At 35.1% G+C, this 15,855-nt stretch overlaps 1 protein-coding gene across 1 annotated transcript in view; it reads left to right on the top strand.

Annotated features, from left to right (window-relative positions):
* The window catches only part of LOC140501406 (guanine nucleotide-binding protein G(q) subunit alpha), a 397,622-nt gene that overhangs the window by 290,471 nt on the left and 91,296 nt on the right, over nucleotides 1–15,855 (top strand). Inside the window, exons 4-5 of the mRNA XM_072604982.1 lie at nucleotides 1,013–1,141; nucleotides 6,266–6,395. Coding sequence (XP_072461083.1) covers nucleotides 1,013–1,141; nucleotides 6,266–6,395 — 259 coding nt within the window. The remainder of the gene's footprint in view (nucleotides 1–1,012; nucleotides 1,142–6,265; nucleotides 6,396–15,855) is intronic.

Here is a 15,855-nt window from a genome sequence, read left to right as displayed (position 1 = left end):
ATTATGGATCTTAAAATTTTAAACACACCCCCCCATCTAGAAACCCTGGGGGAAAATGGCCTAGTGAAGAAGAGCAAGTCAATCTAAATACATAATTTTGCTCTCCCCAGGACCTGAGGAAATGATATTAATTTTGGAATCACTTGGGTACCGTTTGGAATGATAATTTTCAATCTGTATTTTGTGCCTTCTCAGAATACTTCTAGTTATAACAAATGATGTGTCCCTTAAAGCTCCCCCAAAACAATAATTTTCATTCATTTTCATTTAACAAATGTATGTAATAGAGCATTTTGGAGTATATAGAGGAAGCATGCAGTTGTCACAGAATCAAACGAATTTCAGTATATGATGCATCTCGCTCAAACAGGAGATTACTGATTCATTACAGTACTCGAGTATATTAGCTATTACCTTAAGAACTTCATACCAACAATGCACTTTCTTAAGTGTCCAGTTTTATATGTTGAGCAACTTTGACATGAAAGGATATTGAATTAAATACCGTTTTTGAGGGGGCTGATAAGGAAATTACTGTAGAACCCTACAGATAGACTAGCTTACATTCATTTAGTTCTATCATCTCTGGCAATCAGTGATGAAAATGACATTTACAGATGAAATCCACAAATAATTCAAAAAACACATTCACTTTATCCTTTCCTGCATCCCAATCCCCTCCCAGAGCTGCTAATAAGTAGAGAACTGGGGTGGTTTCATTTTAATTTCCTGTATCCCCCCTTGAATCACATCTGAATTCATCCTCATGAGTAATGAAATAGTCCAAAGGTGACAAGAGATGAAATATGAAAACTGGGTAATTGCAAACTGTATATATGTCCTCCTATAACTGAAAGTTTACTCTTACCTTTCTAACTCTGAAATATCCCCTCTTGTCATCTCTCTCTTCCTTCTTTTCTTTCCCCAATCTTTATCTCTTCCCATCCTTTTCCTTAATGGAATTTGGTATTATGGTGTCACTGACATGACTATTGTTTCTTCCCACCTGTAGCTATCTTAACGACTTGGACCGTGTAGCAGATCCTGCCTATTTGCCTACTCAACAAGATGTCCTTAGAGTTCGCGTCCCCACTACAGGGATCATTGAATACCCCTTTGACTTACAAAGCGTCATTTTCAGGTAGTAATCTAGTCCCTGAAACCCATTTTCTAATTCTTATGTCATGTTCATTTTTTTAATGAATTTTGTAAATGCTGAAAGCTTGTATAGGTCTAAGGAAAGCATCTGAGGAAAACTGATTAAATTGGGATTTATTTTAACCTGTCCTTTAATTACCATGATGATTCTAATGATTATAAATAATCTTTCCTTTTTACTTTATGAACTTGTCAATAGAGACGTTGTTAATTATAAAGATTTTCATATTGACTTTCCTCAACTTCATTTCTATTACCATAGGATTTTCAGTTCAGGCACTCTTGACTGAATGAACCTCCTTCATGGTTGGTTAAATACCTCCTTGAAGGCAGATATAGGAGGAAGTTTATATTTGCAGGAAGTGGAATTACATCGAATTGCACAAATACTCATTCTACTCCTCAATAAATTTAGAATCAAATTAACTCTAGAGGAATTTGTCCATTATTGAAAGTACTTAAGAGGTGTCTGATACTTTTATCAGGTTGTCAATAGGAGAAATTGTGTGTTACAAAGATTTTCATATTGGCTTTCAATCAACGTAACTTCTACCAAATGCAGGATTCTTGACTACTAATACAAATAACATGAACATTTTTTCACATTTATTTATAAACTTGAGTGCTTAAGAATGTTCATAACATTCACATGTAGGATTAGTTGGCCTCATGTTGCAGAGCAAATGAGAAATGAGTTATACTGCCCCCCATCACTGCTCTTTTTGCCCAGTGATAATTTAGCAATACTATTATGTTTTTTTTTTCACAAACAAGGGGAAATAAACAATACAGATACATCTCTGTTTAATCTCTTCTTCCATAATCATTTGGTTGTACTCTTAATTAGAATCCAGCTCTTGTTATACTCTGAGAAATGGGGAGATGCTATCTGTGGTAAATTTACTACCTTAAATATGTGTCTAAGCAAGAACATAAAGTTCATTGGGGATGTATATTCTGCCAATGTACCTAAAAAGAAAATATAGGCTCATTAAATCCAGTCAGGTCTTCCATCACCCTGTGCCAAGTTAGGATCTTCTCTTTCTACACTACCTTTTACTCTGCCACCAGTTGCTAGAAGAGCCATGCCAATAAAACAGTGACAAAGTAGAATAGCCCCTTAGTTCTGAAGACACTGCATTTTAGAGATCTGTGTTTTAAGATCTATATTTTAATTATAAGCCAATATCACAGAAGATTTTGAGAAAAGAGATAATATGATCAAAAGCAGGTTAAAGTTTCCATGGAGGTTTTGATCTGCAAAGCATTTAGCATATATAGACTGATTGATCATCAGTCCAGGTTATTATTTATCTTATATTTCATATTTTGCCAATTCTTCAATCAATGCACTTTGGTAATATGATTTCATTCTAGAAAATGTAATATGTAAGAAGGATAATTAAATGGCACCATCAACACAGGTTTATTTTGGGTTTATTTTGGGGGGTTTTGTATGATTGATCTGGAAGTAAATTATATGGGATGAACAGCCTACCGCTGTTCAGATGCAAACACCTAAGAGTTGTTTTTTGTTTGTTTGTTATTTCCCCCAGTTTGTGATCAGGGAGAAGTCAACATTTCTAGTGGTCTGCATAGTTCTAAAAAAGAGACACTGTCTTTATCTTTATTGTCCATCCTCTTATGAACTCTTTTTTACTACCTTCAGAATAACATTTATAAAGTTCTTTACAGATTTCAAAACCCTTTTCTTTCAATGATCTTTTGAGATAAGTAGTACAATTATTATTAAAAATTTTTAAATGAGGAAACTGAGGTCTAGGGAGGTGGTGACCTTCCTGTGGGTATTAAGTGGACACTCAAACAGTGGTCTGTTTCTAAGTCCAGTTTTCATCTTTCTTCTGTACCCTGTTCCTAGAGTCAGAACTTATGGAAGCATTTTTTAGATCATATATATATATATATATGATATATATTATATTTATATGTCTATACACAGCTCTTTAAACCAAAAATCATTACACTGAGATGATTAAGAGCCTTACTTTCTAACTTCTACTTTTAACTTCTCTGAGTGGAAGAATTTTAAGAACTGTATTATTTTGGTTATATATTCACATCCACATTTGAGTCTAGCATCATTTATCGTAATGAAAACCCATATCTAGCCTATACTGTAGTTGTGAGGGCCTTTTCCCTATGTCCAAATAGTCAAATCATCTAATCATTCCACAGAGTTTTCTGCTTCTTCACTGGCTATTTATGGTAATGTGGGATCCAGTCTGGATCCCACAAATTAGAATTGTGGCTCATTTGTTGACTATGATCCTAGTTACCTGACTTCCTAGCCTATTTGGTTTCATGATGGTTTGCCTCCAATAATCTGCTCTCCCTGACTTTCTATCATTTGCACATCATTCTTTCCATTAAATGCAGGGTGTATACATACTGCTGCCATTCACATTTTGTTCTAGATCAGTATCCCAGTGTGTTAATCATCATTACAGGCCACCCTGTAGAGTTTAATATTTTTGTTCTGATTATTATGGTCATATCCAATCAACCAATATTTTCATGTGACCTTAGGCCACTTTGTATAATCCAGTCCATTTTATTCAGATTATTATCTTGCTGACGTACATATATTCCACTGTTTTCTCATTCTTTAAGACTATCAGTCTAGATACTCCACAAGCACTCACATATTTTCTTTGAATTCTAAGAGATCACTTAATAAAGAAAGGAAGGAAGAAAGAAAGAAGAAAGGAAGGAAGGAAAGAAAGAAGGAAGGAAGGAAAGAAGAGAGGGAGAAAGACAGAGAGAGAGAGAGAGAGTTGCCTAAGGTGTTTACCATCAATTACTATTTCATTTCCTAGTCAAAGCTACGGAATCCTGCCTCTAAGGTAGCCATAAATAATGTTGAGAAAAGTATATCTTTTCATTGAACTCCTTTGTAGATCTTGATTTGACTCAGTTTTGCGTACAGCTTTCTTGCTTTCAGTTGTATCTGGTGTTTATCTCCTCAACAAAGTCAATATCCTTTGGATTTACTTCACTATCGTATAGTACAGTTCAGTCCTACCATTTCCCCCAACAGAAGTTAATTTCCTCTTATAACTCACACAGACAAAATATTTAGACTTTTTTGGTCTTTACCTTTTTATTGAAATTACCAAATAGTATGTATAGAATCAATGATTTAAAAAGCTGGCTGAAAAACCTTCATGTGTGTAACAGGTGTTTTTCTCTAAATCCTTCTTATTATGTAGAATTACTGTGATTCTTTGCTTAGCTAGTGTTTGCCTAGCTGAAGGCAGTTTAATGCATTGACAGAGTATTATTTCTGTTTAACAGTCAGTCATGATATAGCACATTAGGTTAACTGATATGGTTGTCCAAATAGCTTTAGTATTGGTCCCATATCAGGACCCTATTGCTCAGCCTCCTGATGGTAACCTCCTGATATTAAGGGATGTTGAGTGATCAAACAGTAGAAAACTTGCCACAAAAGGAGACATTTTCCCTCTTTGCCCTTTCCTCTGCCCCAGCCTAAGCTTTCCTAAAAGAGGTGAGAAAACATAGATGCATCAACAGAAATTCATTACACTATTGTAATGGTAAATCGAACTGAATGGTAGCAGAACCAGTAACATCATCTTCCAAGTTAAAAGCCAATAACTATTTCATTAATTAGTTGGCATCTATAAATCATAATTGTTATGCCTATATTATAGGAGAAGGAAGCTAAAGTTTAGCGTTTATCTCCAGGATATTTAAGATGTGGTAAACGCAGACCTGAAACTTAGAAATTTCAGACATTCACTTCTGAATTTTCATTGGAAAAATCCATACTACATGACTTGACAATAAATGTAGACATATTAAAAATTCAAATTTATTTTATTTTTATTTCCAAATTCTCTCTCATCCTTCCCCTACCCATTGAGAAGGCAAGAAAAAAAACCATTGCAAATATGTTTAACATGCAAAACAAATTTAAATGTGGACATTTTGAAAAAAATCATCATTTGCAAGGAAATTTCAATTCATTTCCAAGTTTATGTGCTTTGTTCCTTACAGAAGATATGCAAATGTACCATACACTTTTGATCAGCAATCTTTTCAGGCCAGAAAAAAGACTGGATTTTGTGTTGTATCATACACGATGATACAGCTATCTTTTGAATATTTGTATTCAGAAGGTGTTTATGATACACAAGGTATTTCCTGTTGTGTGTATGGCCAAAGAAACAGAGGACTAAAGCTTTGCTCCTATTTCAAGTTAGGGTCATGTTCTTTATTCTTTTTACTTCAGGAGTTCTTTAGCCACTTAAATACATAATCATTGTTCTATATGAGTTTTATTGAACTCAAAAAATAAGGAAACAATGCCCCCTTTTTATCGCAGATGAATTATTATTAATTAATAAGTTAATTCTGTTCTGGCATTCAATCAACTAGAAATAACTATTATTAACCAGACTCTTACTTTGAAAGTATGGTGGTCATCATGGTTCATAAAGGTATCCTTGAGACCACTCTAAAAACAAGTTCCTTTGTATCATCAAAGAAATATTAAATTATCCCCTCTATAGTTTTAAAATTAAGTATATTTTATTTTCTTAGATGCAGTCTTCTAAAACTGGATATTTTTTCAATGATAAGAGGACCGATTTTGAAGAATGCTACCCACACCCTAACAGAGAGGCAATGAAATAATATGCAAATGAGACATTTTTTGGATATAGCTACTATGGGACTTCATTTTTATTTACTATAGTTATTTTCTTATATAGATTTTGTTTTTCTTTTTTTCCAGTGGAGGAGTTTTAGAAGGAGAAAAAATGCTTTACAACTAAAAAAATTTAAAAAGAATGATAATAAACTGGTGATCTATGTATGATACATATGTAATGATTTTCTATTAACTAGAATATTTAATTACGCAAAACATTCCTCTCTCCCATCTTGCCATACAAGCTGGCATTCATTCAGTGACTACTTGTTGAATGCAATATCACTTTCTGAAAAACAAATTGTTTCTTTTTTTAAATTACCCCCCACCATTTGTGTTAGTGAACAAATGTGTATTGATTTTTCTTAAGTTTTCCTTACCTGAGATTGATCTGTATTTTCAACCTTACAGAATGGTGGATGTTGGGGGCCAGAGATCAGAAAGAAGAAAATGGATACACTGCTTTGAAAATGTCACCTCTATTATGTTCCTAGTAGCCCTTAGTGAATATGATCAAGTTCTTGTGGAGTCAGACAATGAGGTAAGTGCACACTGGGAAATGCAATTGATTATATTCGTAGTATGTGGTAGAAGTGATGGTGGTGGTGTATATGTCTTTGTGGCTATGAGAAAGAGAGGAAGAGAGAGAGGACAGAAGAGACAAAAATTTTCTCCCAATATCTTGATAAGTGACTTTGGGATCTATTTAATAAACAACAAAAAACCCAGTATCAATCCAGTTTAGGTGCCTGTGTGTACTAAGACTTTTGAGATACTGTGTTGCGTGTGTATATATATATATGTTTATATACACAAATATGGGTGTATATATGCATATATATAGTGTGCTTATATGTGTATATATGTATAATTTGATCATATAACATACATATTTGTATGTCCTAAATCAATAGTCTCTTTTACCAGGAGGTATATGTGTTTCTCATTTTAACTTTAACCCCTTATAATCACTTTACTTCAACAAGTAGATCATTCAGGAATTCTCTAGAATTATTAAATTTGTGCTAAGTCTTTTGAGATTTTTTTCTCACGTCTTGAATCTGTGAGCAAAAATATGAAAGCAAGTGATACAATATTGTGAAGAACTATTTTTCCAACTGTAACTGTTGTTACCATTAAATTGTATTGTAACAGTTTTCTCTGTATTTAAAAAGATATTAGTTAAAAGTGGTTTACATGGACTGTGTACCCAAGGGTAAGCCACTTAATACTTAAGTCTGAGCCTTTCTTGGTGGCATCTAGGAGTTACCTCTGGTGAGTGTGGGACCTATTTTCGTCATATTACCTTAGCTGAATAAGTCTTCATAACCCGTGTGTGTGTGTGTGTGTGTGTCTGTGTGTCTGTGTGTCTGTGTGTGTGTAAAAGACCCCAAGCGACAAATGCAACATGGACTAAATTTTAAAGTGCCCTCTTTTGTGAACATGATTTAGGCACAATTCCCCTTCCTAATGCTTTGCAAGCTAATAAGGGGAACTTACGTGCAGGGTGCTAAAAGATAATATCTGTCAGTTAGTTTTGATCCAAAAGGGATTCTTGTTGGGAAGAACCAAAGTATTAGAATCCATTAGGAGAATTTAGTCTGCTTTTTGTAAAAGATCATGTGTCTGTAATATAGACACTGAGTTACCTTTTTTAAAGGTTAGAATAAGCACAAAAATTAGTGTTATATCTTCAAGGTTGATTGGAATAAACCCTCTTATATTTTCTGCATTTGCTTTTAAAGAAATACATGTTTACAAGTCATGCAAGAGCTACTGGACTCTCAATTCATTTTAATTTTCTGTTTTTTTATCTGGAATTAACATTCCATCTATTATATATGCACACACATACACATATACATATATACATACACATACATACATATATGTGTATGTATATATATGTATCTATGTAACTCAGCATAACTTTGCCCTCTACACATAGCCTTGATAAAAATTACATAAATCCTTTATATAGGCCTAAAACCTGATTATATTTGAAGCAAAGTGTAAGGTATTGACTATATGCTTAATATAGGATATCCTTTGCCTAAAATTCCTCTGCCTTTAGATTTCAAGTTTTGCTCTGGTTCTTATGATAAGTATCTGGTCTTTTACATCAAGGAAATTCTTCTTTCTAAGAATATGGTTTGTTTAGCTGTCCAACTGCCAACTCTTGGGATAGTTGTCTTCCCTCCCACTAATAGACTGCTCCCTAGCAATAAAAAAAAAAGCAGCTAAGCAAAGCCAACTCGGGATCTGATAACTTGTACTGTCGGCCACCACCTCTCTACCAAAAAGAAGGAAATGTTCTTGCTTATCAGTCCTCTAGAACCAAGCAAGATTAGTCATTCTACCTGATCTTAATTCTGCTGTCTCTTAGTATTGTATTGTCAGTATAGATATTTTTTCCTTGATTCTGTTTTCTTTGGTCATATAGTTTCAGTAAATCTTCCCATGCTTCTATGAATTCTTTATTCATCCTTTCTCATATAGCACAATAACATTACATTGTATTAATGTACCACAATTTTTTCAGGTAAACATTTCTCACTTGGTAGGTACCCACTTTGTTTCCTGATTTTTGCTTTTCCAGAAATGCTGCTTTAAATATTTTGGTACATAATTGAGGGGAAAGATAAAATTATTTTTAAAAAAAGAAAAGAAAGTTTCAATACCAAAAAAAATCAAAATATTTTGGTAGATATGAGACTTTTCTTTCTGTCTTTCACCTCTTTGGGGCACATGTCCTAGTAGAGGGATTGCTGGACCAAATGGTATAAAACATTTAGTAATTTTTTAAAAAGTGTTTTATTCTAAATTTATTTTCCACAACATTTGGATCAATTTGACAGTACCACGAACAGCATCCTAATGAGTTCTTCCAACTTCGACTATTTTCATCTTTTGTCATCTTTCCCAATTTTCTAGGTTTAAGGTTAAATCTTGAAGCTCTTTTAATTTGCATTTTTTGTTATCCAACCTCCCTATAGCTACTGCCCTATAGCTTAATTTAAAATAAATGAGGTGCCCGAACTCAAAGTCAGAAAGCAAAAGGAAGAATAAAAAAACCTGAATAGCTATTGTCAGATTTTAAATCAGGCAATTTTTCATATCTGTTTTTTTAAGTTTATATGTTTTATTTCTGTCTTGTATCTCTTTTCACTGTTTACACATTTTATACTTGTAGAGGAAGAATTGACAAGATTTGGCAGTAGATTGGATAAGAAGGATGAAAGATGAGGAAAATTCTTGAATGACTGAAGTTATGAATCTAAGACTATGATCAAATGAGGTGATATTTGAAAAGTGCTTAGTACATAATACCTGGTACATAGTAGATTTTTATTGCATCCATCCATCCTACAAACCTAAGAGAAGATAGTGGTGTCTTTCACAAAAATAGGGAAATTTGGAAGAATAGTGGGTTTTGTGGTGAAGATATTTTCATTTTGAACATGAGTTTGATATTCCTGAAGAACATCCAGGAGATATTCCATGAGTAGTTGACAGTAGATGAGTGGAATTCAAGAGGGAGGTTATGATTAGATTTAGGCATTATCTGTGTAGCAATGACACTTAAACCTGTGTGAAAATTGATGAGATCTTCAAGAGATTTTATGTGCAGAGGAAGAAGAGGGCTTGGTACAGAGCTCTTGAAGTTACCCACACTAAGGTGGTAGGAGCCCAAAGAAGGAAGAATCAGACAAGCAAGAGAACCATGGGAAATCAGTGTCAGGGAAATTAAGGGAGAAAAGGAAAATGCCACTCATTATTCTAAGCATATCTTCATGCTCATTCCTGTCAATAATACAAGAACATTATCATAAACCTGTTTCCATTTGGGCGTTTATTCTGAATTATCCTTATTTGTAAAGGTCTACTTCTCATCATCCCCCCCAAATCATTTGTAGGATAAAAGTGAAAATAAATTCCTGAAACATTATCCTTGGGTTTGAAATCTTATATTCATCATTTTAATCTAAAGTAGATTTCTTTATTCCTTACCTTGTATATATTTACAAAAAAAATGACCTGAGAACAGATTTTGATACACCCCTTCTTGTCCTGGAAGATGGAATGAGTGAACGACTGAGAGTTGAAAGGCGAGAGGAACAGAGATTTTGTGTTGGGTCTCTGCTTTTGATTTAAAAACAACAACAACCCTGAATAGCTAATGCCTTATACATTGACTTTTGTACTGCTGTGCTTTTGTCTGTTCTAACACAACTACACAAGTGGATTTTTCTGGAACTTTTTGATATAAATTTCTGCCTTTACTCTATTCTAACAAAACCCTCATTTGATCCATGTTTTCCCTCTAGCTATACTGTCTCACATCCCTCCTCTCTTCTGTGTCTTAATTCCTTGAAAAGGTCATCTGTATAATGGTGCTTCCCCTTCCTTTCCACTCACTCTCAACTTTCTACAGTATAGTTTCTGACCTCATCATTCAACCAAAACTGCCCTCGAAATTACTTGTAATCTCTTAATTGTCAGATCTAAAGGACTTTTCTGAGTCTTCATCCCTCTTGACTTCTCTGTAACCTTGGACATGACCATGAGTCCATGATTAAGTTTTTATAGCACTACCACTGGTTTTCTTCCTATCTGACTCTTCTTTCTCAGTGTTTCTCTTCAGCTGCCATAAATTCAATTAGAATCTTCATGCTAATGATTCTTAAATCTACTTATCCAGCCCTTCTCTACTGACTTCCAGTATCACATCTCCAACTGTTATTGGATATCATAAACTCTATGTCCTTTAGATTTCTTAAATGAAACATGTCCAAAATTGAACTCAGTATCTTTTCTAATCAACCTCTTCCCTTGTTACTGTTGAGGGTATCGCCGTCTGCCCAGTCACTCTAGCTTGCAATCCCAAGTGTCATCCTTGACTCTTTGCTCACACTTCCCATATCCAGTTTGTTGCCAATTCTCATCAATTTTACTTTCATAAGATCACTCACATATGTCCCCTTTTCTTCTGACACTGACACTTCTGTGGTAGAGGCCTTTGCCACCTCACTTGATGACTGCCTCATTCAATTAAATCCAATTCATGCACAAGTCATGATATGATATTCAAGTCAAGACATGACCTCAAGATGTTATTCGTCCTCTTCAAATGAAGGACAAACAACATTGACAACTATTGTAGTGGCCCTTGGTTGGTCTCCCTGCTATGGGAGGTCCCCATTTCGGTCCGTCTTTTACTCACTTGTCAACCTGATCTTTCTAAAGCATAGGTTTGACCATGTCACCCTCCCTACTCAATCAATTCCAGTGGCTCCCTCTCCTCTCCAGAATCAATCACAGCCTTCTCTGGTTGACATTCAAAGCTGCCCACAATTTGACCTCCTTCTTTCCAGTCTTTTTGTACCTTGCACTCCACCCCCTCCAAGTACCTTCTGATCCAATGACACCATCCCCTTGCTGTCTCTCAACTCTGGGCATTTTCAATGGATGTCCAACATCCATAGAACATTCTCTCCACGTTCCCACCTCCTGGGTTTCCTTCAAGCCCCAGCTAAAACTTCCACCTTCTATAAGAAGACTTTCTTGAACCTCCTTAATTATAGTGCCTTCCTTCTGTTGATTGTGTCCAATTAATCTTTTTTGTAGCTTGTTTGTACATAAAGCAGTTGTTTCCGTGATCTCTTACCAGTTTGACTATGAGTGTTTTAAGAACAGGGACTGGTTTTGCCTTTCTTTATATCCTTGGCACTTACCACAATGATAGTAGGCACTTAGTAAATGTTTACTGATTGTCTGACTTCCTACTAGTGCATTGAAATGATGAGGTGTATAGCACTGGCCCTCCTGTTGGAGGTACGCTGATGTGGAAACTTTCTCCACTTTCATTCATGGTGAATCTCAGGACAGTCACTTGCAGGGAGTCAGCTATTGTATCAGAATTAAATTCACAGATCCATCTATTTCAGACATGATTTAAGCAATCAACCATTCACATAAATATAGCCCAGCTTTTCAGTATATTTTTTATCAAGTTGTTTTGTTTTTTTTTAATTCTTCACTGGTTCATTCAGATGTCTGAACTCTAAGGGAATGACAACATTTTCAGGATCATTGTTCTTTGTTGTTACCACGTGGGTTCACTGGCCAGCCTGGTTACTTCTAATTGACTTTATATAACATTTTAAAGGCTCTCAAAGCACTTTGGCCAAGATTTAGACAATAATCTTACCTATGTGTTTTTTAATAATAGGAATCTCTACAATTTACACTAGATAAATATTTGTGAATTTTGGTGGCAAGTGTTATTTTTTTAAGGACTTGAATGAACTTTTTAAGGACTCCTAAGGAATAGAGAAAGGGAACAGATATTGACTCATTAACTCCACACATCCTTTCCCCAAGTTGTGCAGCTGACAAGAAAAGGAAGGAGAAAACAATAGTAAAAATCTCATATTTATATAAAGCACTGTAAAGCTTACAGGCCACAATCCTGTGGATTAAATAGTATAATTGCTATCGCTTCCACTTTCCAGATGAGTAAACTAAGGCCCAGAAATAGATCAAAGGGATTGCCAAGATTTATACAGCAAATAAGTGTCAGAGCGGTGACTCAAAAACCCAGGCTGCTACTAGTGAAGAGATTAATGCATCACTTTGTTACTGTTTTATTCTCTTTCCAAGTACTTTGGCATAGCCTCTAAGTCAGGAATGACAGATTTTATGATATATTTTACACACCAGGAAACTGACGCCCAAAGAGGTTCAGTGACTTGTCCAAATCACATGCCTAGGTAACGATAGACCTAGGACTACAGCTTGCCTCCTTATTCTGGCATTCTATTCTTTTGACCTCACTGCCTCCCAAAGAATAAAATACTGAGAACAGCAGCAAGGAAGGCTATAAGGTTCATTTGCAATCAGTGGTTCTCAATTTTTTTTGTTCTCAGTACCCCTTTATACTCTAAAAATTTTTGAGGACCCTTCAAAGGTCTTTTACTATTATATGGTTTATACCTATTGATATTTACCATATTAGAAATTAAAATGGACATATTTTGAGTGATTTAATGATTCTTAAAATAACAATAAACAAAATAACAATAAAAAGTCCATTACATGTTAACATAAATAGCATTTTAATGAAAAAGTGACTGTTATCTGAAACAAACCATTAGTGAGAAGAGTGACTGCGTTGTTTTATGTATTTTTGCAAAATCCTGTCATGTCTGGCTTAATAAAAGATAGCTGCATTCTCATATCTGCTTCTGCATTCAACGTATCACGATGTTTTTGTTGAAGTAGATGAAGAAAATCTGACCTCATACAAATACATAGTTGGAAAAGGGCAGAGCATTTTAATAGGCAAATAACTTCTTAGTATCTTTGTAAAAATAGTTTTAACATGGAATTTTCATGGACAGCATTCTACTTTTTTTGGAGTTAGACTTTTTCCCCTTATTTATTCATTCCTTTGTTGCGTATCTCCTTTCCTTCTACTTTCTTTTGCATTCATTTGCCATCTTTTCTATATTCTTTTTTTAAAGTCTATTCATTCTAGACTTTCAAATTCTTACTTCTTCAGCATATTATACTGGAGTAGGTTAGAAACCAGCTTTTGAACTGCAAAGACTTGTGTTTGAGTCTTGCCTCTGTCGTGCTCCGAGTATGACCCTGCACAGGTCACTTAACCTCCCAGTGCCCCAGGTAACTTTCTGACAATCCCTGCAGGATAGATACTCTGAATTCTTAAAGGGGGTTTCCTCCTTAACAGTTCCTATACTCATAAAATCAGAGACTCAATCCACTTAGGGACAAGATGAATTATAACTAGTTATTTTGAGTAAACTTTCCTTATAGAAGGAATATTCATTGGTTTTTTATGGTTATTTCAGTAGCTTTTGGTTCAGTGGGTTCTCTTCACCCTTTGCAACACAGCATAGTTTGAGCTAACCCACTGGCTCTTCTTTTCTGCGCTTTTGTCCCTGCTCTCTCAGTTCACTCTGTTCCTCTCCTTCTGTGATGAAGAACCCCACTCTAAAATCTCCAGGTTTCCCTAAGCCTTAAGAGAACCTAAAATTTAAGTGAAACTCAAGGTCCACCAACCAGTTTAATATGCCTACCTTCTCAAAGTTGAATAAATCAAGAGATCTCTGCTCTCAATTCCCTTATGTCTCTTTGGGAGAAAGGGGGTGGTTGGCTTGCCTGTAGCATGAGAGTTTCTGAATGCCATACCCCTTTTTAAAGGGGCTTATACTTGAGAGGCAGTGCAGCCTAGTAGATAGGGTATTAGACATAGGGTCAGGGAGAACTGAGTTCAGTAACTGCTTTAGATACCGACTATCTCTATGATACTAAACAAGTAAGTCATTTACCCTCTCTGTGCCTCAGTTTCTTGATCTTTAAAATTAAGGGGTTGTATTCAATGACCTGTATTATCTGATAATATTTTTATGTTCTATTGAGTGGACTTAGTCTATATAAAATCTTTCTATCAATTTATCTGTATCTGTTCTATCTATATTTTAAATGCATCATCCAAAGTGATTCCTTTACTGTAGATGCTTGCTGATTTCCTATCATTTTATGGAGCTTTTCAAGACTTGGAAGGAGAAGATGTCCATTGATCAATAATGAATAAAAAAATCCACTTTGTTTTCTGAAGAAAACTTAGCACAACCTCTCCATTAACTAATGTGCTTTGTAGTTGGAAGATGGTTTTGTGTTTAGTGTCTCTCCATAGTTATTAGACACATATGCATAGGTTTGGAACTTCATGGTATCAAGGCTTTTATTTTGTATTTCTAAGCCCTTTATCCTCACTCATCTTCTTTGTTAAGCTCTAATGATGCATGTCTGTAGCTTTTCCTGATAGCCTTTCATTTTTTAAAAGGAAGTTTGGGGGGGTGGTCTCAAACATTGTCTGGGCCATACTTAAGCACAGAATACAAATGATTGCTAGTTGACTTTACTAATGAGTAAGTGTCCTGCATAGAGGATGGGTTCCCAAGTTAGTAGCACACATAAATCAATGGTGTTCTTCAGTGAAACTCTGTTTGCTCTACAACTTAAGATAAGAAAACTGACCTTGGACCCTGACCAACATCTCTGACACTGGCACACAAATTTTTTAAGAGAAGAAATGAAGGGAACAATATCAAACAACTGGGTGTTTAATGGTGCCTTCTTAATCTAGAAATCCTGTAAGGATACCAAGTCATAGTTTCATAGATCTCAAATTGGAAGGTATTTCAGATATCAGTCAGTCCCCTAATTTTACAGATGAGGAAGGCTAGGTGAGTTTAATTAAGTGGTTTATACAGGGTTATCCAGGAGAGCTAGTTGATAGAAGACTCAGAATTTGAACCCAGGTTATCAGACTCTAAATCTAGATTTTTCTAGAAGCATTGACAATGAGCATAATTTTTAGATACATTATCAAGAAATTTGGTTGCAAAAACAAATAGAATTACATCTATGTGTGTGTGTGCGCTTTTGGAAGAGTGCTCCATCTACTGAATCAGGTATCCTCCAGAGGACACTATGTTAAACCTTTATATGCTGGCTCTGAAACATCTCTATATAACCTGTAGAGAATGACTTGTCACATCACAGTAATTCAGCCACATGCCACAAGCTAAGTAAGTGACTTTAGGCAAGTCAAGTCATTTCTTTGAGCATCAGTTTCCTTATCTATAAAATAAGGATGCTATATTGAATTATTCTTAAATTGGTTCCAGATTTAATCTTCTCCTCCTAACTCTTCTTTCTCCTTCCCCCTCAGTAATTGAGTAGATCTGTGATCTACTGTTCAGATAGATTCCTCTTCCAAATGTATAGTTGGAACCTTTTCATCATAGGTTAGTCTTATCCATGTCCTCACAAAAAAGCCTCCATAGAGGATATATCTACTGCACTGGAGATCAAAAGAGCATAGTTTTTTGAGCTGGGAAAGACCCTGAATGATACTTTGGCCAGCTCCATGATTTCGAAAGGAAGAAGCTGAGACCCAAGTAAGTCAC

Source organism: Notamacropus eugenii, chromosome 1, assembly GCF_028372415.1.
Source record: "Notamacropus eugenii isolate mMacEug1 chromosome 1, mMacEug1.pri_v2, whole genome shotgun sequence".
Taxonomy (NCBI): domain Eukaryota; kingdom Metazoa; phylum Chordata; class Mammalia; order Diprotodontia; family Macropodidae; genus Notamacropus; species Notamacropus eugenii.
The sequence above is the reverse complement of the archived record's forward strand: the minus strand, read 5'-3'. Positions and strand labels throughout refer to the sequence as shown.